General features: G+C 41.2%; 3 protein-coding genes across 3 annotated transcripts; all 3 read right to left on the bottom strand.

The window, feature by feature from the left end:
• Nucleotides 1–84: 84 nt before the first annotated feature.
• LOC114212903 (olfactory receptor 1N2-like) lies at nucleotides 85–1,113 on the bottom strand. Its single transcript, XM_088018821.1, is given in 3 exon segments — nucleotides 85–532; nucleotides 534–816; nucleotides 864–1,113. Coding segments are annotated over 3 exon segments (939 nt in total). The 5' UTR covers nucleotides 1,072–1,113.
• Nucleotides 1,114–11,772: 10,659 nt separating this feature from the next.
• On the bottom strand, nucleotides 11,773–12,709 carry LOC114212799 (olfactory receptor 1J4-like). The gene is given in 3 exon segments (XM_028107784.2): nucleotides 11,773–11,966; nucleotides 11,969–12,040; nucleotides 12,043–12,709. Coding segments are annotated over 3 exon segments (933 nt in total).
• A 5,690-nt stretch (nucleotides 12,710–18,399) lies between these two features.
• On the bottom strand, nucleotides 18,400–21,287 carry LOC114212902 (olfactory receptor 1J2-like). Its single transcript, XM_088018820.1, is given in 3 exon segments — nucleotides 18,400–18,846; nucleotides 18,909–19,356; nucleotides 21,268–21,287. Coding segments are annotated over 3 exon segments (915 nt in total).
• Nucleotides 21,288–21,797: the final 510 nt, after the last annotated feature.

The raw sequence follows: 21,797 nt of genomic DNA, 5'->3' as shown, positions 1-21,797 counted from the left end.
CCCTTAAAAATCAGTCAGAGTGGTGGAATCACTGAAATGATGAAGGGCAGGGGTTGATCAGGATACCAGGATCAGGCATCACTGTCATGGTAAGAAAAACATTTTTCCATTACCGAATAGTTTACCCAAGGCCTCCTTCCTGTCTCTGTTCCTCAAGCTATAGATGAATGGGTTTAGCATGGGGATAATCACCATGTAGAGAATGGCAGCTCTACTTTCACTCTCTGCAGAGAGAGTTGATGGAGGAAGTAAATAAACACCCATGAGAGACCCATAGAAGAGCAGGACCACTGTGAGGTGGGAACCACAGGTAGAGAAGGCTTTCCACTGCCCTCCAGGAGATGAGATGCCAAACACAGCCCAGGAAATGCGGACATAGGAGAGGACGATCAGCATGAGGGGAACAGTGAGGAACATTAGGCCCACAGTGATGATCATCAGCTCATTAATGTGGGTATCGGAGCAGGCCAGCTTCAGTAGAGCACTGGGATCACAGTAAAAGTGAGGGATGGCCTTGTGGGCACAGAAGCTGCAGTGTGTGCATCAGTGCAGGGCAGTTGGTTAGCATCCAGCGCATGACCAGCGTTAGTACACAGAATTGGGGACTCATAGCCATGCTGTAATGGAGTGGCTGGCAGATGGCCACATAGCGGTCGTATGCCACCACAGCCAGCAGGCAGTTGTCAAGGCCACCAAACATAAGGAGGAAATACACCTGTGCAAGGCACCCAGAATAGGAGATGGTCCGACTCTGGGTATGAATGTTGGCCAGCATTTTAGGGATTGAAGCAGAGGTGCAACAGGCATCAGTTAATGCCTGGTTAATGATAGGTTGCAACCTATCATAATGCAACCAGTTAATGATAGGTTGGCCAGGAAGAAGTACATGGGAGTATGAAGGTGTGGGTCAGAGCTGATGGCCAGGATGATGAACAGCTTCCCTGTCATGGTGACCAGGTACATGCCCAGGAAGACGCCAAATAGGAGGGGTTGCTCCTCTGGCTTCTCAGAGAGTCCAAGAAGGAGGAAGTCTGAAACAGCAGTTTGGTTCACTCTGCTTGGTTTTCCCATCCCCCCTAGTTCTTGTTATCTGTTCAGATAAAACCCTTCCATGTGTTAGTATTTAATTACTAGATCAATCACAGATATGTATCTGGGTAGCCAGAACTATATTGGGGGAAAAAAGGGGGAATAAATGCACCTTGCCAATGAAAATCTTGAATCTCACGGGGGATGAAAGAAAACACCCATGGAGCATAGAAAGGCAAGATAATATCCATACAAATGCAAATTGTGCTTTTTGTGTTATAATAGGGTCCAGAGACGAGATCACTTTGACTAGTCATTGTAAGCTATTGGAGGAGGTAAGAATTGAGCATATCCTTGAAGGCAAGATTGGAAAAGTCGTTTACGTTTACCAATTGAAAAGGAAATGGATGATCTCCGTTGCTGCCTCTCCCCCAACACACACGCACAATTAAACAAAATAGCCTCCTCTCTACTTGCCTCCCCAATCCCTAGAAATTGATCACACCATTCCCTGTGGTCATCTTCTGTGCCTTTCCTTAATTGGTGGCACAGGATATATAGGCTGGGGGCTGTGAGTGTCTGTGATATACCATCCTCTCCATCCTTTGCTAGGACCTCCCCTCCATAAACAGGGAGAGGGCCACCTCTGCCCCTACATCACTCTCTCTCCTTTGTCGTCTTCCCCTTTCGGCTCCTCTGCACCTGTATTTGCTCTAGGAGCTGATATTTCAGTTCTCCTGGCCTCTTGTCATGATCAGCCCCTGTTTGTAGAGACTGGTTAAATATCAGACACCTTCATGGCACTGTTTTATTCTTCACAAGGCTATGAAGTAGGTATCCTTGACCACTTTGCAAATGGTGAAACTGAGCTTCAGAGATACTTGGTGTACTCAGATAACTAGTAAATGAGATTCAAATGCAGGTATGCCTTAATCCAAAGCCTGTGCCTTCACCCCTACAGTTGTACCACATCGCCTCAATATTTCCTCAGGGGAAGGAAGGTGAAAGGAACTAGGCTCTGGTTTCCTGGGCTTGAAAGGAGCCATTCTTTTCTTCTGCTCCCCTAGGATTTGGAGGGAGCTGGTGTGAGAGGGCATTTCATATTGGCCTTGTAGAAACTTTGACCTTAGAAGCTTCTGTGAATATTTAATCCTCTGTTTGTTCTTTGGTTCATAGAGAGGCTTATATCTACCCGGGGAACTTTTGCTTAGCTGTTAGGCTGGGAAAAGAGAGGGGTGTGTGTGTGTGTGTGTGTGTGTGTGTGTGTGTGTGTGTGCGCGCGCGCGCACGCGCTGTCCCTTCCAGATTCTCACCTGTGAAAGCATGAGTCAGTGTCAGGCATCTTCAAATTCCCCATTTCTCTCTCCTGTATGGATAATCCACAATGAGGAAGTGCCTGGGACCTTTCAGACTCTGTCAGTAAAGTTGGGGTCTATTGAACTGAGGGTTCACTAGGAACATGGAGTGTATGATTCATTTTCAGCTTCCCTAGGCCTGAAAAGACAAGAGTCTTTCTTAGGGTTTTAAAGGCTCCTGGAACACCATTTCCCAAAGTGCTCATTAGAGCCAACCTCAGTGTCACTGTGCAGCCTGTCCTCCAGCCAACTCTGGCTAGGTCTTGGGGGAACTGAGGGCATCTTTTCCCAGGGGTTAAGCTCAATGTGGAGCTCAGGAGAGTGATTCTGAGGCCTCTTGTTGGGATACAGTGCACTTCAGCCTGACTGGCAGGCCTCCTAGGAACTCATGCCTATGCACTAGACAGTTGAATGCCTGTTCCATACCCTAGGTAAAACTGGATTGAGGGAGATGTCAGGAGTATAAATTATAATGTGACTATTTCTGCTGGTGATTTTCCTAAACAGAGTAATCCAATATGAAGCAGCCCCCTTAAGTCCTAAAGTCTCAGTGAAATGAGGCAGCCTATATAGAGCACACCAGCCATAATGTCTGATACATAACAACTGCTAAAAATGTTACATCTGCTGTATTTTTATGAATACTATTGAATTAATCCCATTTTTAATATTGAACACTTTCATTACACTATCTCAGACAATACTCACAGCAAGCTTAGGATACAGAAACTATTCTTATCCCCATTTTACAGGTGAGAAAACTGAGGTCCAGGGAAGATAATGACTTGACCAAGGTCATACAACTACTAAATGGAGGGGATAGAATTCCACCCTAGATCTGCATGACCCTAGAGTCCATGCTCTTAACCACCACACTTTGTCCTAGTATCATTGCTGGGTTTAATCATTAACAATTTCATATGTATGTATAAAATAATATTGTTCTAACTTGCATGTCTTTGGTTACTAGTGAGATTGAATATTTGTTTCATCTGATTCTTAACCATGGGAATTATTCCTCAAATTATCCTGCTATTATATCTGTCCTTTTCTCTACTGGGTTGCTTGTGCTTTTTTAAATGGATGTTAAAGACAAAACAAATGAAAAGTGGTTTTTTTCTGTGCTTACCATTCTGACATGTATACAACTTTTAAACAATTATTTTTGTAGTCAAAATCGACAGATACCAAGATAAAAAGCTTCTGCACAGCAAAGGAAACAGTCAACAAAACTAAGAGCAACCCACAGAATGGGAGAAGATATTTGCAAATGACATATCAGATAAAGGACTGGTGTCCAAGATCTATAAAGAACTTCTAGAGGGGAGGCGGGTGGGGGGATAGGTTAGCCTGGTGATGGGTATTAAAGAGGGCATGTACTGAATGGAGCACTGGGTGTTATATGCAAACAATGAATCATGGAACACTACATCAAAAAATAATGATGTAATGTATGGTGATTAACATAACATAATAAAAAAATAAAATAAAAATGGGCAAAGTAAAAAAAAAGAACTTCTCAAATTCAACACTCAGAAAACAAATAATCAAGTCAAGAAATGGGCAGAAGATATGAACAGACACTTCTCAAAAGAAGATATGGCTAACAGACACATGAAAAAATGCTCACTAGCCATCAGGGAAATACAAATCAAAACCACAATGAGATACCACCTCACACCAGTTAGAATGGCTAAAATTAACAAAACAGGAAACAACAAATGTTGGCAAGGATGTGGAGAAAGGGGAACCCTCTTACACTGTTGGGAATGCAAGTTGGTACAGCCACTCTGGAAAATAGTATGGAGGTTCCTCAAGACGTTAAGAATAGAGCTACCCTATGACCCAGCAATTGCGCCACTAGGTATTTACCCAAAGATACAGATGTAGTGAAAAGAAGGGCCATATGCACCCCAATGTTCATAGCAGCAATGTCCACAATATCCAAACTGTGGAAGGAGCCAAGATGCCTTTCAACAGACGAATGGACAAAGAAGATGTGGTCCATATATACAATGGAATATTACTCAGCCATCAGAAAGGATGAATACCTACCTTTTGCATTGACATGGATGGAACTGGAGGGGGTTATGCTAAGTGAAATAAGTCAAACAGAGAAAGACAATTATCATGTGGTTTCACTTATATGTGGAACATAAAGAATAGCATGGAGGACCAGAGGGGAAAGGAGGGAAAACTGAATGGGAAGAAATCAGAGAGGGAGATGAACCATGAGAGACTCTGGACTCTGGGAACCAAACTGAGGGTTACAGAAGGAAGGGGTTGGGAGACGGGATAACCACATGCTGGGTATTAAGGAGGGCATGTGATGTGAATATGCAACTAATGAATCATTGAACACTATGTAAAAAACTAATGATGTACTATATGTTGGCTAACTGAACATAGTAAAAAAACATATATATACTGTAAAAATAAATAAAACTATATTCAGTTAAAAAAAACCCAAGACCCATCGATATGCTGCTTACAAGAGACTCATTTTATTTTTTGTTTTTTTTTTTAAAGATTTAATTTATTTATTAGAGAGAGAGCACAAGCAGGGGGAGTGGCAGGCAGAGGGAGAGGCAGAAGCAGGCTCCCCACAGAGCAGGGGGAGCTGGATGTGGGACTCGATCCCAGGACCCCGGGATCATGACCTGAGCAGAAGGCAGTCACTTAACCAACTGAGCCACCCAGGTGCCCACAAGAGACTCATTTTAGACCCAAAGACACCTCCAGATTGAAAGTGAGGGGCTGGAGAACCATTTATCATCCTAATGGACATCAAAAGAAAGCTGGGGTGGCAATCCTTATATCAGACAAACTAGATTTTAAACCAAAGACTGTAACAAGAGATGAAGAAGGGCACTATATCATAATAAAGGGGTCTTCCAACAAGAAGATCTAACAATTGTGAATATTTATGCCCCCAACTTGGGAGCACCCAAATATGTAAATCAGTTAATTACAAACATGAAGAAACTCACTGATAACAATATAAAATAGTGGGGGCTTTAATACTGCACTTACAGCAATGGACAGATCACATAAGCAGGAAATCAACAAGAGAACAATGGCTTTGAATGACACACTGGACCAGATGGACTTAACAGACATATTCAAAACATTTCATCCAAAAGCAGCAGAATACACATTCTTTTCAAGTGCAAACGGAACATTCTCCAGAATAGATCACATATTAGGTCACAAATCAGCCCTGAAGTACAAAAAGATTGAGGTCATACCTTGTGTATTTTCTTTCTTTCCTTTTTTTTCTTTTCTTTTCCTACCTTCCTTCCTTCCTTCCTTCCTTCCTTCCTTCCTTCCTTCCTTCCTTCCTTCTTTCTTTCTTTCTTTCTTTTTCTTTCTTTCTTTCTTCTTTCTTTCTTTCTTTCTTTCTTTCTTTCTTTCTTTCTTTCTTTTTCTTTCTTTCTTTCTTTCTTCTTTCTCTTTCTTTCTCACAATGCTCTGAAACTTGAAGTCAACCACGAGAAAAAATTTGGAAAGACCACAAATACGTGGAAGCTAAAGAATGTCCTACTAAAGAATGAATGGGTCAACCAGGAAATTAAAGAAGAAATTTAAAAATACATGGAAACAAATGAAAATAAAAACACGACAGTCCAAAACCTTTGGGATGCAGCAAAGGCAGTCCTAAGAGGGAAGTATATCGCAATACAGGCCTACCTCAAGAAGCAAAGAAGTCTCAAATACATAGCCTAAACTTACACCTAAAGTAGCTAGAGAAAGAAAAACAAATGAAGCCAAAAGCCAGAAGAAGAAGGGAAATATTCCTAGTTTCCTATAGGTTTTTAATGCAAATGGGTGTTGAAGTTTACCCATTTGAAATTTTGAAATGATTATTCTCCTTTTTATGTTAATGGAATAAATTTCTTTGATTGGTTTTCAGAAGTTAAACTAATGTATCATCACAGAATAAACCTTTTGGCTCAGTGTAGTATGCTTTTTGTATATCTCTGGATTTAATTTTCTGATATTTTGTTTAGAATTTTGAAACTTCAGAGATCATTCTCTGATTTTCCTTTCCTTTCCTCTACCTCTCAAATTTTAGTGTTAGGACCATGCTTGCCTCACAAAAAGAGTTACAAGCTTTTTCCTCTTTTACTATTCTGGTGAAGCGTTGTAAGACTGGTTACTTCTTCCTTAAATGTTTGGAAGGATCCATCAGTGAAATCATCTGGGACTTGATATTTTCATTATGGGAACGTTTGATAATGGATTCCATTTCTGTAGTAGATAGCATGATACTCAGATTTTCTATTTATTATTTTCTATTATGTTCAGTTAGCCAACATATAGTACATCATTAGTCTTTTTTAATATTGTTTTATTATGTTAGTCACCATTCACTACATCATTAATTTTTGATGTAGTGTTCCAATTTTAGTATATGTGTTGCCAAAGCGAGCACTGATGTAGTGTTCCATGATTCATTGTTTGCGTATAACAGCCAGTGCTCCATTCAATACGTACCCTCCTTAATACCCATCACTAGGCTAACCCATCCCCCCCTCCCCTCTAAAACCCTGTTTGTTTCATCATTAGTTTTTGACATAGTGTTTAACAATTCATTAGTTGCATATAACACCCAGTGCTCATCACAACACTGTGCCCTCCTTAATACCCATCACCTGGCTACCCCATCCCCCACCCACCTCCCCTCTGAAACCCTCAATTTGTTTCCCGGAGTCCAAAGTCTCTCATGGTTCATCTCCCTCTCTGATTTCTTCCCATTCAGTTTTCCCCCCCCTTCCCCTGGGGTCCTCCACACTATTCCTTATGTTCCACATATGAGTGAAACCATATGATAAGCAGCAATGTCCACAATAGCCAAACTGTGGAAGGAGCTGAGATGCCCTTCAACACATGAATGGACAAAGAAGATGTGGTGCATATGTACAGTGGAATATTACTCAGCCATCAGAAAAGCTGAATACCCACCATTTGCACTGACATGGATGGAACTGGAGGGGATTATGCTAAGTGAAATAAGTCAAGCAGAGAAAGACAGATTTTCTTTTCTTTTGTCAGCTTTAGTGTATTTTTAATCTCTGAAGCATCTCTCTATTTACTCAAATTAACATTCCTTAGCTTAAAGTTGCTCATATTAGCCTTGTGTTGTCCTTACATTAAAAGAAAAATGCGGGGAACAAAAAACACAAATAATACCTGTAAAATTAATGAATGTTTACATATGTATATATCCATGTAGCCGTTCTGCAGACAAAAATATAGGACATTTCCATCACCCTAGTATTCCTCAACAATACCCCAGAGATAAAAAGATGAACACTACTACATTTATTGGGAATATTTAGCAACTAGAACTCTCAATTATTTTGGGTGAGAGCGTAAATTTGTAGAAGCATTTTGGAAAATAGTTTGCCTGCATATACTAAAGCTAAATATTGCTTACTCTAATGCCCAGACATATCACTTCTGGGTGTATGCCTGGGAGAAATATATACATATGGCCCACAAAAGGCATGCTTCCTATCACCTTTACTCATAATAGCCAAAAATTGGAATATTCTTCAGCAGAAAAATGAATCAACTAATATTTGTATAATGAAATGTTACAGCAATACAGAGAACAAACTCCTGTAATAGGTCATACATGATTGAATCTGACAGATGTCATGTTGAACTAAAGAAGCCAGATGTAGGCATTCTACCATATGATTCTTTCTACATGAACTTTAAGAAGTGACAAAACTAACCTTCTGGTAATATGTATCACGAGAGTAGTCACCTCTGAGAGGATAGTGCCTCAGAAGGGAAAAGAGGGAGCCTTCTAACCGGAAGGAAATGTTATATATTTTGATTTGTGGGGTGGTTACACTGGCATGTACATATGGAAACCTCATTGGGCTGTGCGATTCAAATTTGTGTCCTGTGCTGACTTCTGCCATAATCCAGTACATTTTTGGGAAACTGGCTGGCAGCTTGGTGCTCATAGACAGAGCTGTTGACTGAGTTTCACTGAAGTGCAATCTAGCTGGGAAACCTATTTTGAGGAGGGAAACTCCAATGCCAGTATCTTTAGTTCTTTCCTGTTCAGCCTCCAAAGAAGATTCTTCTAATATTCTACATCCACGATAGAGGTCTGGCAGCAACATCTGGATAAAGGGCTGTGGGTCTCAGCATTCCACATCTGGTGTGCATGCATAATCATATAATTTCCTTGTTTTTCACATGCTTCACTAATAATAAGATTTTGAGCTGTAGGTGGCAACCCCCAGTCCCAAGCTTCTCCAGAAGTAAATCTCCCAGTTTCCGCTGGGATAGGAGAGGGACAGCATTCCCATAGTGTGGGATGTGAAGGGTAATCTAGGGACCTAGCTTCTTCTGAAATAACTGTCACCTCTTAGACGTCCCTTTTACTCCTGGGTCCCAAGGTACCAAGGGATTCCAGTTTCTGGGCCTTTTTTGAGTATTCTTTGGTGCTGACAAGATTGACTCTTTTATTTTATCTACTACCAGTTTAGGATTCCACTTTTCCAGGTCTGTTAACTCAGTCCCACTGTCAAAAAAAAATTATACTAGCACATAGCCAGGAGAAACTGTCTGCAGCTTAGTCAAGTTGAGGGCAGTGTTAATATCATCTTGATCACCACTTCCTCATCCATATGGTTTCCAGCTTTCTAAATTGTGTTACTATTTTGTGCTTTCTACTCTTCTCTGTCCTTGTGGGGTTTATGACTTTTTAAAAAATCACTTTACTTTTAGTAGGGTTTTAGGAGAGAGTAAAATTAGATACATGACCTTAATAGAACATCTTTAGCTAGAAGGGTGAGAATTCTTTAAGAAAGGTATGTTATGGGGGGATCGGTTAGCCTGGTGATGGGTATTAAAGAGGGCATGTACTGAATGGAGCACTGGGTGTTATACACAAACAATGACTCATGGAACACTACATCAAAAACTAATGATGTAATGTATGGTGATTAACATAACATAATAAAAAAAGAAAGGTATGTCATTCAGTCTATTCAACAAATGGTGTTAGGAAAATTGGACAGCCACATGCAGAAGAATGAAACTGGACCATTTCCTTACACCACACACAAAAATAGACTCAAAATGGTTGAAAGACCTAAATGTGAGACAGGAGTCCATCAAAATCTGAGGAGAACACAGGCAGCAACCTCTTCGACCTGAGCCACAGCAACTTCTTCCTAGAAACATCACCAAAGGCAAGGGAAGCCAGGGCAAAAATGAACTATTGGGACTTCATCAAGATAAAAAGCTTTTGCACAGCAAAGGAAACAGTCAACAAAGCCAAAAGACAACAGACAGAATGGGAGAAGATATTTGCAAATGACATATCAGATAAAGGGCTAGTATCCAAAATCTATAAAGCACTTATCCAACTCAACACCCAAAGAACAAATGATCCAATCCAGAAATGGGCAGAAGACATGAACAGACATTTTTCCAAAGAAGACATCCAAATGGCCAACAGACACATGAAAAAGTGCTCAACATCGCTCGGCATCAGGGAAATCCAAATCAAAACCTCAATGGGATACCACCTCACACCAGTCAGAATGGCTAAAATTAACAAGTCAGGAAATGACAGATGTTGGCAGGGATGCGGAGAAAGGGAAACCTTCCTACACTGTTGGTGGGAATGCAAGCTGGTGCAACCCCTCTGGAAAACAGTATGGAGGTTCCTCAAAAAGTTGAAAATAGAGCTACCCTATGACCCAGCAATTGCACTACTGGGTATTTACCACAAAGATACAAATGTAGGGATCCGAAGGGGTACGTACACCCCAATGTTTATAGCAGCAATGTCCACAATAGCCAAACTATGGAAAGAGCCAAGATGTCCATCAACAGATGAATGGATAAAGAAGAAGTGGTATATATCTACAATGGAATATTATGCAGCCATCAAAAGGAATGAGATCTTGCCATTTGCAATGACGTGGATGGAACTGGAGGGTATTTTGCTGAGCGAAATAAGTCAATCAGAGAAAGACATGTATCATATGACCTCACTGATATGAGGAATTCTTAATCTCAGGAAACAAACTGAGTGTTGCTGGAGTGGTGGGGGGTGAGAGGGATGGGGTGGCTGGGTGATAGACATTGGGGAGGGTATGTGCTATGGTGAGCGCTGTGAATTTTGTAAGGCTGATGAATCACAGACCTGTACCTCTGAAACAAATAATACATTATATGTTAAAAAAAAAAAAGATAGCAGGAGGGGAAGAATGAAGAGGGGGAAATCAGAGGGGGAGATGAACAAACTGAGGCTGTTTCTTGCTTGAAAATCACACATGCAGTCAGAAAGCTTCATAGATAACTGGTCTGAGAGTGAATTGCTGACTGAAGGTCTCTATAGTCTGTTAAGAGTGATCAGTGTTCCTAAAATCCAGAAGCCTCAGGTTCCTAGGTAGAGCAGCTGAACTCATAACAGTGGATAGTTTCCTAGAGCTATAAAGGACAGCACACACTGTCTTCTGATCTACCATCAGCACCACCACCACCAACAAATAGAAGAGCACAGAATAGGAGGTGAGGAAAGGAAAAGGAATACCTTTCAGATTCCCAATTCTGCAGATTTTCTATGCCAAAGGAGCCCTGTTAGTCGGTGTCTTCCAAGGTTCTTAAAAGCCCATAACTTCCCAATATCACCCCAATTCCCCTTCCTCCTAGCTCCTGGCAACCACCATCCAATTATCTGCTTCTATGAATTTGACTATTTTATGTTCCACATAAAAGTGAGGTCATGCAGGATTTGTCTTTCTGAGTCTGACTTATTTCACCTGACATATTGTACAAAGTTCCAGTTATGTAGGATGAACAAGTTTTTGAGACCTAATGTACAGCAAGATGACTATCGATAACAATGCTGTGTTGTGTACTTGATGTTTGCTAGGAGAGTGGCTCTTAAATTAAATCTCGTCACCATACACACAAAGATAAAATAAAATGATAACTATGTAGAAGTGATTATTAATTAGCTTGGTTGTGGTGATCATTTCACAACATGTACATATCAAAACATCAAGTTGCACACTTTAAATACATATAACATTTATATGTCAATTATACTTCAATAAAGCCATTTAAGAAAAGAACTAATAAATTCCCAGGAAATAAGAGGAGAGACATACACTCTATTTAGCTATGTGATATCGCAGTCTAATAGGCAAGAGCAATAATCAGTGCTATCAACTCAGAATTCATAATTCACACTAAAGAATTGGTAGGAAAAGAGACAATAACTGACAGAATGTAATTGAAGTTATCAAATATTTACTGAGCACTTACTGCATGCAAGGCTCAAGATTAGGGGTCTGGCATCTGGGGAGACATGAATACACATGTCTGTTATAAAGATGAGCAGATGTCACCGACATAAGACTCTTGCCCTGTTGAAGAGTTTCGCCAGGGCCCCCTTCATGTCTCTATTCCTTAGGCTATAAATGAAAGGGTTAAGCAATGGAGTGACCACTGTGTACATCACAGAGGCAATTATGTTGTCACTGGAACTGCCAGATGAGGGGAAAAAATAAAGCCCAATAATTATCCCATAATACAAGATACCACAGAGAGGTGGGAGCCACATGTGGATAAGGTTTTGAAGATCCCCCTGGCAGATGGAACCTTCAGAATGGGGCTCCAATGTGGCCATAAGAGATCAAGATGCATATTAGAGGGAGGGCAATGACTGCCACTCCTGCTGTGAAAATGACCAGCTCATTAAGTGATGTGTTTGAGCAGGAGAGCTTGAGCAGGACACCAAGGTCACAGAAGAAATGGGGGATGGTGTTGTCAGCGCAAAAGCACAGCTGGGCCAAAAGGAAGGTGTGAGACAGGGCACTGGCACAGGAGAGGATCCAGGATACAGCTACTAGCAAGATACACCCCCTCTCTCTCATGATGGTGGTGTAGTGGAGAGGGTGACAGATAGCCACATACCGATCATATGCCATGGAGGTGAGAAGGAAATTGTCCAGATCAGTAAAAAATACGAAAAAATACATCTGTATTATACACCCTGCATAGGGGATGGATTGATCTTGAAAGTGCATGTTTATCAGCATCTTGGGGACCGTGATGGATGAAAAGGAGACATCTGTGAGGGCCAAGTGGCTGAGGAAGAAGTACATGGGGGTGTGGAGGCGAGAATCCATCCTGATGAGCAGGATGATGAGCAGGTTCCCCAGCACCGTGGTCAGGTACATGCCCAGGAACAGGGTGAAGAACACGCCCTGCTGCTCTGGCCGGATGGGGAGCCCCAGGAGGAGGAACTCAGAAATGCTGCTCTGGTTCTCCTTCCTCATGCTCTTCTTATTAAGGATAGAGCCTCATGTCTGAGTGCCATATGGTGGTATTAGAGAAGCAATGCAATTAGAAATAGATTCACATTCTGGCAATACCACTTCATGTTTGTGAGTTCTGGGTAAGTGACCCAGTTGAGCTTCAATTTTCTTATCTCCAAATTGGAGACATGACGACGAGCCTCAGTCATGAAAAAATTATGTACAATCCCACCTCACTCATTGAATTTATAACAACTGTTTAATTACATGGCTAATGGGTTCTGCTGCTATGCTATTTATTATTCCAAATAAAATTATATTGTAAAGCAGGGTGAATTTAAGAATAGATTTTAGGCATGTAACACTCTGAAAATAAAATGAAGCCAATAAAGAAGGATATAAAATTAAAAAAATAAATTTGTGAATATTAATAAGATAACATTAGTGAAGCACCTCAGCAGATAGTCGGCACAAATTAGTCTTAGTTTCCTGTCCTCTGTTTCATGAGATCCCTTTATTTCTCCCTCTTGACTGCTCACTCCCCTCGACAGGCAGATTTTGAGCAGGGATCAGGTGCCACAAAGCCACTTCATTGCGGGATTATGACCTGATGTAGGCAAAGGTCATATACAGCAATGATGAATTTGGGAATACAGGCAGAGTCCAACCACATCCTGCCTGGTAGAGAATGACACCTCCAATAGGCCACTGTTCTGGACTTCTCCCACTTTCTCTCTATTCTGTCTGGTTTTCCTCATGCTTTATAAATAGGACTACTCCTTCCTAAACTAGTAAACCTATCTAGTCTATAGGATTTGGGATTTTAATAGAAATCCCTTGGATACAACTTGATTGTACCTCTTTTTTTCTGCATAAACCTTTTGTAAAGAACATATGGACTCTCACTCCACCACATCCAGCCTTCTGGTCAATAATACTTCAACCACAGCTTACTGATAACTGATATTTCTTTGACAGCGAGACTGTGTCCTGTAGAGGGCAAAGCATGGGCTTTGAGATCAGACAGAATGGATTAAAAATCACCTTTCCACTATTTGTCAGATCTGTCTTTGGGCAAGGCATTGCACCTCTTGGAGCCTCAGGTTTTCCTCTCTAAAACTGGGATACTAGTTCCTGAATCAAAAAAAATTAAATAAGGTAATGTATGTAAAACACCTCACTCCTAGGAGGCATCCTACATGAGGTGATATTGCTCCTATTAAATATAAAATGCAAAGAAGTCCAGTGAAAAAACTCAGGGTCTTATCTTCAGTGGAACCCAGGAAAATGTAATTGGGGCTAGTATCCAAGATCTATAAAGAACTTGTCACACTCAGTACCCAAAAAACAAATAATCCAGTCAGGAAATGGGCAGAAGACATGAACAGACACTTCTCCAAAGAAGACATACAGATAGCTAACAGACACATGAAAAAATGCTCCACATCACTTGGCATCAGGGAAGTACAAATCAGAACCACAATGAGATACTACCTCACACCAGTTAGAATGGCTAAAATTAACAAGACAGGGAATGACAAATGTTGGTGGGAATGCAAGCTGGTACAGACACTCTGGAAAATGGTTTGGAGGTTTCTCAAGAAGTTAAAAATAGATCTACCCTATGACCCAGCAATTGCACTACTAGGTATTTACCCCAAAGTTACAAATGTAGTTATCCGAAGGGGCACATGCACCCCAATGTTTATAGCAGCAATGTCCACAATATCCAAACTGTGGAAAGAGCTGAGATGTCCATCGACAGATGAATGGATAAAGATGTGACATATATATGGGGGGGGGGAGAGATGTAATGGAATATTACTCAGCCATCAGAAAGGATGAACACTTACCATTTACATCAATGTGGGCAGAACTGGAGGTTATTATGCAGAGCAAAATAAGTCAATCAGAGAAAGACAGTTATCATATGGTTTCACTCATATGTGGAATACAAGAAACAGGGCAGAGGACCGTAGGGGAAGGAATGAAAAACAGAATGGGAAGTCATCAGAGAGGGAGAAAAACCATGAGAGATATCTTAACTATAGGAAACAGAGGATTGCTGGAAGGGAGGTGGGTGGGAGGGATGGGGTGGCTGGGTGATGGGCATTAAGGAAGGCACATGATGTGATGAGCACTGGGTGTTATACACAACTGATAGATTATTGGACACTACATCTGAATCTGATGATGTACTTACTATAGGTTGGCTAATTGAATTTAAGTTAAAAAAAAAAAAACCTTCAAGATAAAAAAAAAACAAGAAAGAAAGATCTTTCCTGGGCCCAAAGTTTGATGCTTTCAATGAAGGTATGAGACTTATACTAGGGATTTCAGGCAGGAAATCATCAAACAGATTCTAAGAAAGAACTGTGATATAAGTGCTATATGTAAAGCAAAAAAAGGAACCAAAGCTCTCTAGGTAAAAGTTGTCTTTCAAATATACTTTCAGGTGGAAACAACAATGTTGTCTAAAGGGGAGGGAGTGATCAGGGACTTTGGAGATAAGCATTGGAAAGAGCTGGTTGACACTGCATTCACTAAGAGCAGCTAAGAACTAAGCCACACTAACACTAAGCAACTGAGAACTAGAATTCTGACATCTAGGACTTGAATGATGAGATGAGGCCCCCAGCCTGGATCGGGATATGCCCACTAATTTTATGCAGCCAGCTGGCTCTCTTCCTCATCTCCCCAAGGCTGAGGGTTAAAGGTCTGACAGTCAGTGGCCAGTGGTGAGTGTGGTATCCCTCTGTTTAGGAACTAGTAAGAAGTGACTTCAGGGAGAGCACAGAGAAGTGATGAGCACACACAGGCACACACACACACACACACACACCCCTGCTCCTGAGGAAGGATACCCAGTTCTGCTCTGAGCTTTATGCTCAAGTCATCTTGCTCCTGGGAGTATGGATTTGGTTTCTCAGCTTCTCGGCAGGATACCCAGAGATCATATTCAGCCTACAACTTCTGTGGTCCTAACTCTCTCACTGACACAGGGAAAAGTCATGAGCCTGGAGCTTACTCTTCTCAATTCACCAGCTTCAGAAATGGAGATGTGAAGACTCCACTCTCACCAGGAGAGAGCCCAAGGGGACAGGGCACCAACCTCTTGGTTAAAGACATGCATTAAACATGGATTAATTGCTCAGTTCTCTTCTTCCTCCCTCCAGTACAGATGCCCTAGGGCAATGTCCCTAAACTTTGATGTTCAGCAGAATCACCTGGGAGTTTGTTAAAGATGCAGATCCCAGCTCCATCTCCCAAGATGCTCATCCCTGAGATCTGGGGCCAGGTAATTCAGAGGCAGATGGTTCTAAGGGCAGACTTGGAGGAAACATGGTCCTTAGGAAGAATATCAGAGTGTGAACCCAAAAGGAGATGTGGAAAGATCTCTTTACTGGCCCTTGCCTGCCAGATATCTGTTTCCCCTAGTTAGGTCATAGCTTAGGATGTCGTGGGATCCCACAACTTCCATAATTTAAGTCTTTACACCAGTATTCTTCAAATTGTAGTTCATAGATCTGCAGCATCAACATCATGTGGAAATTTGTCAGAAATTCAAATTTCGGGGTCCCATCCCAGAACTACTGAATCGGAACTCGGTGGTAGAGTCCAGAAACCTGTGTTTAAATCACTTCTCCAGGAATTTTTTTTTTAGTTTGAGTAATTTAAGTTGACAAACGATGTTACATTGGTTCCAAGTATACAACAGTGACTCGACTTACCTGTACATTATGCCATGCTTACGACAAGCATAGCTACCATCAGTCACCATACAACATTCTTAAAATAACACTGACTATATTCACTATGCTGTGCCTTTTATTCCTGTGACAGAAATGCACCCTGAAGTTTGAGAAGCTTTGCTTTTATTCTTCACTTGGGAAGGTGGAATGTCCATGGAGAGAGTCAGTGTTAAACCTGGAGTGGCATTTGTAGGAAAGCAACGATGCTTTCTGAGAGTATGCTCTATAATTTGGTTAATTTACAAAGGAGGCCAGCATGAAGCAGGCTCTCATTTATGACTGTGTATGGGGGCTAAGCAGCAACAACCACACAGTGTTGGCAAAAGGGGGCTGGTGAGTCTTGATTTCCTACAGGCCCTCTGTCTTTAGAGCTGTTGTTGTAACGTTTTATATCATGGGCAGAGAGTAATACACTTCCTCTTAAGTGACAAGCAGTTTGGATTCTTTGATTTTTTTTTAAGATTTTTTTAATTTATTTGAGAGAGAGAGAATGAGAGAGAGAGATCATGAGAGGGAAGAGGGTCAGAGGGAGAAGCAGACTCCCTGCTGAGCAGGGAGTCTGATGTGGGACTCGATCCCAGGACTCTAGGATCATGACCTGAGCCGAAGGCAGTCGCTTAACCAACTGAGCCACCCAGGATACTTTGATTTCAAAAGATGTATAAAGATGAAAGGAAAATCTGTTTAAGATACATAAGATTTACCAAAATAAGGCTTTTAAGTATCTTTGACCCTTACCTTGCACATTTTTTTTCTGGCAAGCATATAGGCATTCAGCAGAAAGTCCCTGGGGTCTTGGAGATAGAACAATTACCACCATTAGTGTGGTTCTGAGGGAAACAGGAAACAGTGGGAAGAACGTGTGCTCTGCATGGGACACCCAGAGACCACTGCTCCCTGGACAGGCACCCCTCTCCTGGGCCTTAATTCTCTTAAGTGTACAGTGAGGACACTCGGCCTTTAGCTTCCCCCACTGCTTCATCCTCCTACCATCTGGCCTATGGTAATTTCTCTCTTCCTGGGCAGGTCATACAGGTCAAGACATGTTACAGTGGGGTTTGTTTGTTTGTTTATTTATTTAAAATCAATTACTCAGGGTATAGTACACCATTGGTTTTTGATGTGATGTTCAATGGTTCATTGTTTGCATATAGCACCCAGTGCTCATCGTGTCTCGTGCCCTCCTTAATGCCCATTACTGAGTTATCCCATTACAATGGGGTTTAAATGCTGGTGACCTTTGCAGACCTTACCCTGACTGTACACATTTTGTTTGATCCATATAGTATTTTAAAACTGGAAAGCTTACATAAAAATCCAATTGGGAGCTTTTATTAAAAATTGGAGGATTTGTTGGGGCACCTGGGTGGTTCAGTCGTTAAGCGTCTGCCTTCGGCTCAGGTCATGATCCCAGGGTCCTGGGATGGAGCCCCTCATTGGGCTCCCTGCTCAGTGGAGAACCTGCTTCTCCCTCTCCCTCTCCCCCTGTTTGTGTTCCCTCTTTCACTGTCTCTCTCTGTCAAATAAGTAAATAAAATCTTAAAAAAAAATTGGAGGATTTGAAAAAAAACAGATACATCAGAGAATGTAGTGAAATGATATAGCTAATTCTTTAGATTCTGGGATGGGTTAAAGCTTGAGATTATGGGCCCCAGATATAAGGGTTTCCAAAAATCTCAAATAAGGGATAACCAAGCTGTAGATCATTGTATTATTCATGCCCCCAAGTTGCAGAAATAAGTAATAAAATTAACAGCATTTGCTGATCAAAAGGTATTTATAAAAGAGAGCATTGTTAATATGGGAATGAAATTCTGGACAACAAATATTTACCAAGCACATCCAACATGTCACTATTTGTCTTAGGGTGGAAACATTAAAGTTTTAAAAAGTATTGAAATGGAAAATCAAATACATGAGGTCAACCAAAATGAGGTTCTGATTTAAATAAATGTCATATCACTGTGAGAAAAATGTTGCCCTACTGAAGAGTTTCCCCAGGGCCTCTTTCATGTCCCTGTTCCTAAGGCTGTAGATAAAAGAGTTCAACATGGGTGTGACCACTGTGTACATAAGAGCCACAATGATGTCCTTGTCAACGAAACTGCTTAATTTGGGGAAAAGGTACTGCCCAAATATTGACCCATAATACAGAGACATTACAGACAGGTGGGAGCCACATGTGGACAGTGCTTTGGAGATCCCCTTGGTGGAAGGAACTTTCAAGATGGTGGCCCCAGTGTAGCCATAAGATACCAGAATACATATGAATGGCAGGGTAATGACTACCACCCCTACTGTGAACATGACCAATTCATTGAGGAGGATGTCTGAGCAGGACAGCTTGAACAGAGCACTAAGGTCACAGAAAAAGTGGGAAATGGTGTTAGCATCACAGAAGGATAACTGGGTGGGAGAAGGGTGTGGGAAAGGGAGCTGGGACAGGACAAGATCCAAGATACAGCCACTAGTAAGGCACATAGCTCTTCCCTCATGATGGTGGTATAATGAAGAAGGTGACATATAGCCACGTAGAGGTCATATGCCATTGATATACTAAGGAAGCTGTCCAGGTCAGTAAAAAATATAAAAAAATACGTTTGTGAAATGCACCCTGCATAGGGGATGGATTTGTACTTAGCATGCATGTCCATCAACATTTTTGGGACAGTGACAGATGAGAAAGAGATATTGGTGAAGGCCAAGTGGCTGAGGAAGAAGTACATGGGGGTGTGGAGGTGAGAGTCCAGCCTGATGAGCAGGATGATGAGCAGGTTCCCCAGCACTGTGGTCAGGTACATGCCCAGGAACAGGGCAAAGAACACGCCCTGCTACTCTGGCCGGATGGGGAGCCCCAAGAGGAGGAACTCGGACACGCTGCTCTGGTTTTCCCTCCTCGTGATACTCGTTCCTCTGCTAGGAATGAAGAATGGTTGAAAATATTAAGGACTCTGAAATAAGCATTTTTAGCAGTCATATGTAAATATGTATGTTTTATTTTAGAAAGTGGGAAACAACCTATTTCTCATATGTTTGTTTATATGTTGGCACATAAAGGAATTAGGAAAATTGTTGATGAAGGACTGTTAATGAGAGCCAGCTTTTCTTGGATTAGTGACAAACCAGCATTCTTCCATCTGTGACACTGAGGATCAGACCATGGCATATGATGTCTCAGCCATGCTATTGCCCCAAGAATGCTCTGTGCTGGGTATTTCAAGTCATCAACCACAGCACAGCAAACTTTAGAAGATTTGACTTCAACAATTTGAATTCAATTGTTAAATTTCAGATGGGAGGTGGATTTTTCAAATAAAAGGATACAAATAGTATTGGCTAAAGAACACTCATTGATATACATACATTTTTATTTTAATTTAGTAGATTGTTCTTTCAGTTCAGTAGAGGGTTCTTACAAAACCCTAATTATGTTATCCATTCTCCCTACTGCAGCTGAAGAGAGATATTTTTTTCTTAAAAACCTATATTTCTTTTTATTTTTTTAAAGATTTTTATTTATTTATTGAGAGAGAGAGAGAATGGTAGAGAGAGAGCATGAGAGGGAGGAAGGTCAGAGGGAGAAGCAGACTCCCTGCTGAGCAGGGAGCCCAAAGCGGGACTCAATCCTGGGACTCCAGGATCATGACCTGAGCCGAAGGTAGCCGCTTAACCAACTGAGCCACCCAGGCACCCCTATATTTCTTTTTAAAAATCTAAATAACTCTCCCTGTTTGAAAACCCTCAAAGGATTCCCATTGATTTTAAGATGGAGTGTTACAACCTTAGTATGTCTTAAAGACCCTGAAAAATCTGTGTCTCTCCTGCATTTCCAAACTCTTCTCCCTTACCTCCACCTCTCTCACTCTTGCTGACTTCTCTGTTCCAACTTCCTTAGAAAGACACATTTTCATTTGACATCACTTAGACTCCTCCCCCTTGGTGGTTGTGGGTTTCCTGGGATCTCCTATCATGTTGAGAAAGCAAAGATCAGGCTGACTCCCAGCAAGTATTTCATGCAAATTTATTTATAGTTTATTTTCTACTGACAACATATAGAAGGTTGTGATGATGCAACAACATTTTAAATTACATGCCAAGTATATCTTTTTGAATATGCTTCCTTTCCTCCCTATGCAACATAATAACATCCCATAATGAAAAATTAGGACTATTATCAAAAGATGCCAAAAGAAGTGAGTTTTTAGCTTGTGTCCCAAGTTTTCATCTCCCTTTTGGTTGTTCCTGTCATCTTTCAACACCTGCTAGTCTGTTGTGGTAAGCAGAAATAATAACCCTCAAGGACATCCCCATCCTAATGCCCAGAACCTAGGGATATGGTATGGTACATGACAAGGGAGAGTTAAAGTACACATAGAATTAAGGTTTTTAATCAGCTGACTTTAGCATGAGATTATCCTGGAATATCTGGGAGGGCCCAATATAATCACAAGTATCCTTAAATGTAGAAGAGGGAAGCAGAAGAATCAGTCAGGAAGAGATTTTAAAATGTTATGCTGCTGGTGTAGGAAGTGGGGAAAGGGCCATGTGTCAAGGAATGCAGGTGGCCTCTAAAAACTGGACACAAACAGACAAACAGGACATGGCAAGGAAACAAATTCTCCCTTGGAGCTCTCACCAAGGTGTCCCAACATTTCAGATTTCTGACCTCCAGAACTATAGGATAATAAATGTGTGGGTTTTTGAAGCCACTACCTTTGTGGTAATTTGTTAGAGCAGTAATAGTAAACTAATACACCAATATTGGAAAGATCTCAGGAATATCTAAATACTCTGGTTATCTGGGCACCAGTATGCAATAAAACTCACGTGTCCTTCCCAACTTCCATGTGGTATTCAACAAAATGAAGCAATTGCTTCGCAAAGCTAATTCCTACCTAAATGTAGGGACAGGAGGTTACTGTCTCATTAGAGGCATTTGCCACTAGTCACAAAGTTGACTATAAAACACCCTCTCCCACTCTAGGAAACAAACTGAGGGTTGATGGAGGGGAAGTGGGGGGATGGGGTAACTGGGTGATGGGCATTAAGGAAGGCACTTGATGTAGTGAGCACTGGGTGTTATATGCAACTAATGAATCACTAAATCCTACCCCTGAAATTAATAATACAGTATATATTAACTACACTGAATTTAAATAAAGAATTTTTTAAAAAATTAAAAAAATAAAACACCCTTTCCCACATTCAGCAACTGGACTATGTCACGGCCTAAAGCAAGTGGAAATTCCTCTGAAGACCGCTTGCCTGTATCTCTTTATCTCTTGTTTCACTTTTATCTTTTTTATTTTCTTTTTCTTCCTGTCTGTCCCTACACTTTGTCATTTTCTCCCTCCTTC

This window comes from Eumetopias jubatus, unplaced genomic scaffold (assembly GCF_037043125.1).
Source record: "Eumetopias jubatus isolate StellerSeaLion01/CBP00866 unplaced genomic scaffold, mEumJub1_p1.0 scaffold_15, whole genome shotgun sequence".
Classification (NCBI taxonomy): Eukaryota; Metazoa; Chordata; class Mammalia; order Carnivora; family Otariidae; genus Eumetopias; species Eumetopias jubatus.
Note: the sequence above shows the minus strand (reverse complement) of the source record. Positions and strands in the feature narration are given on the sequence as shown.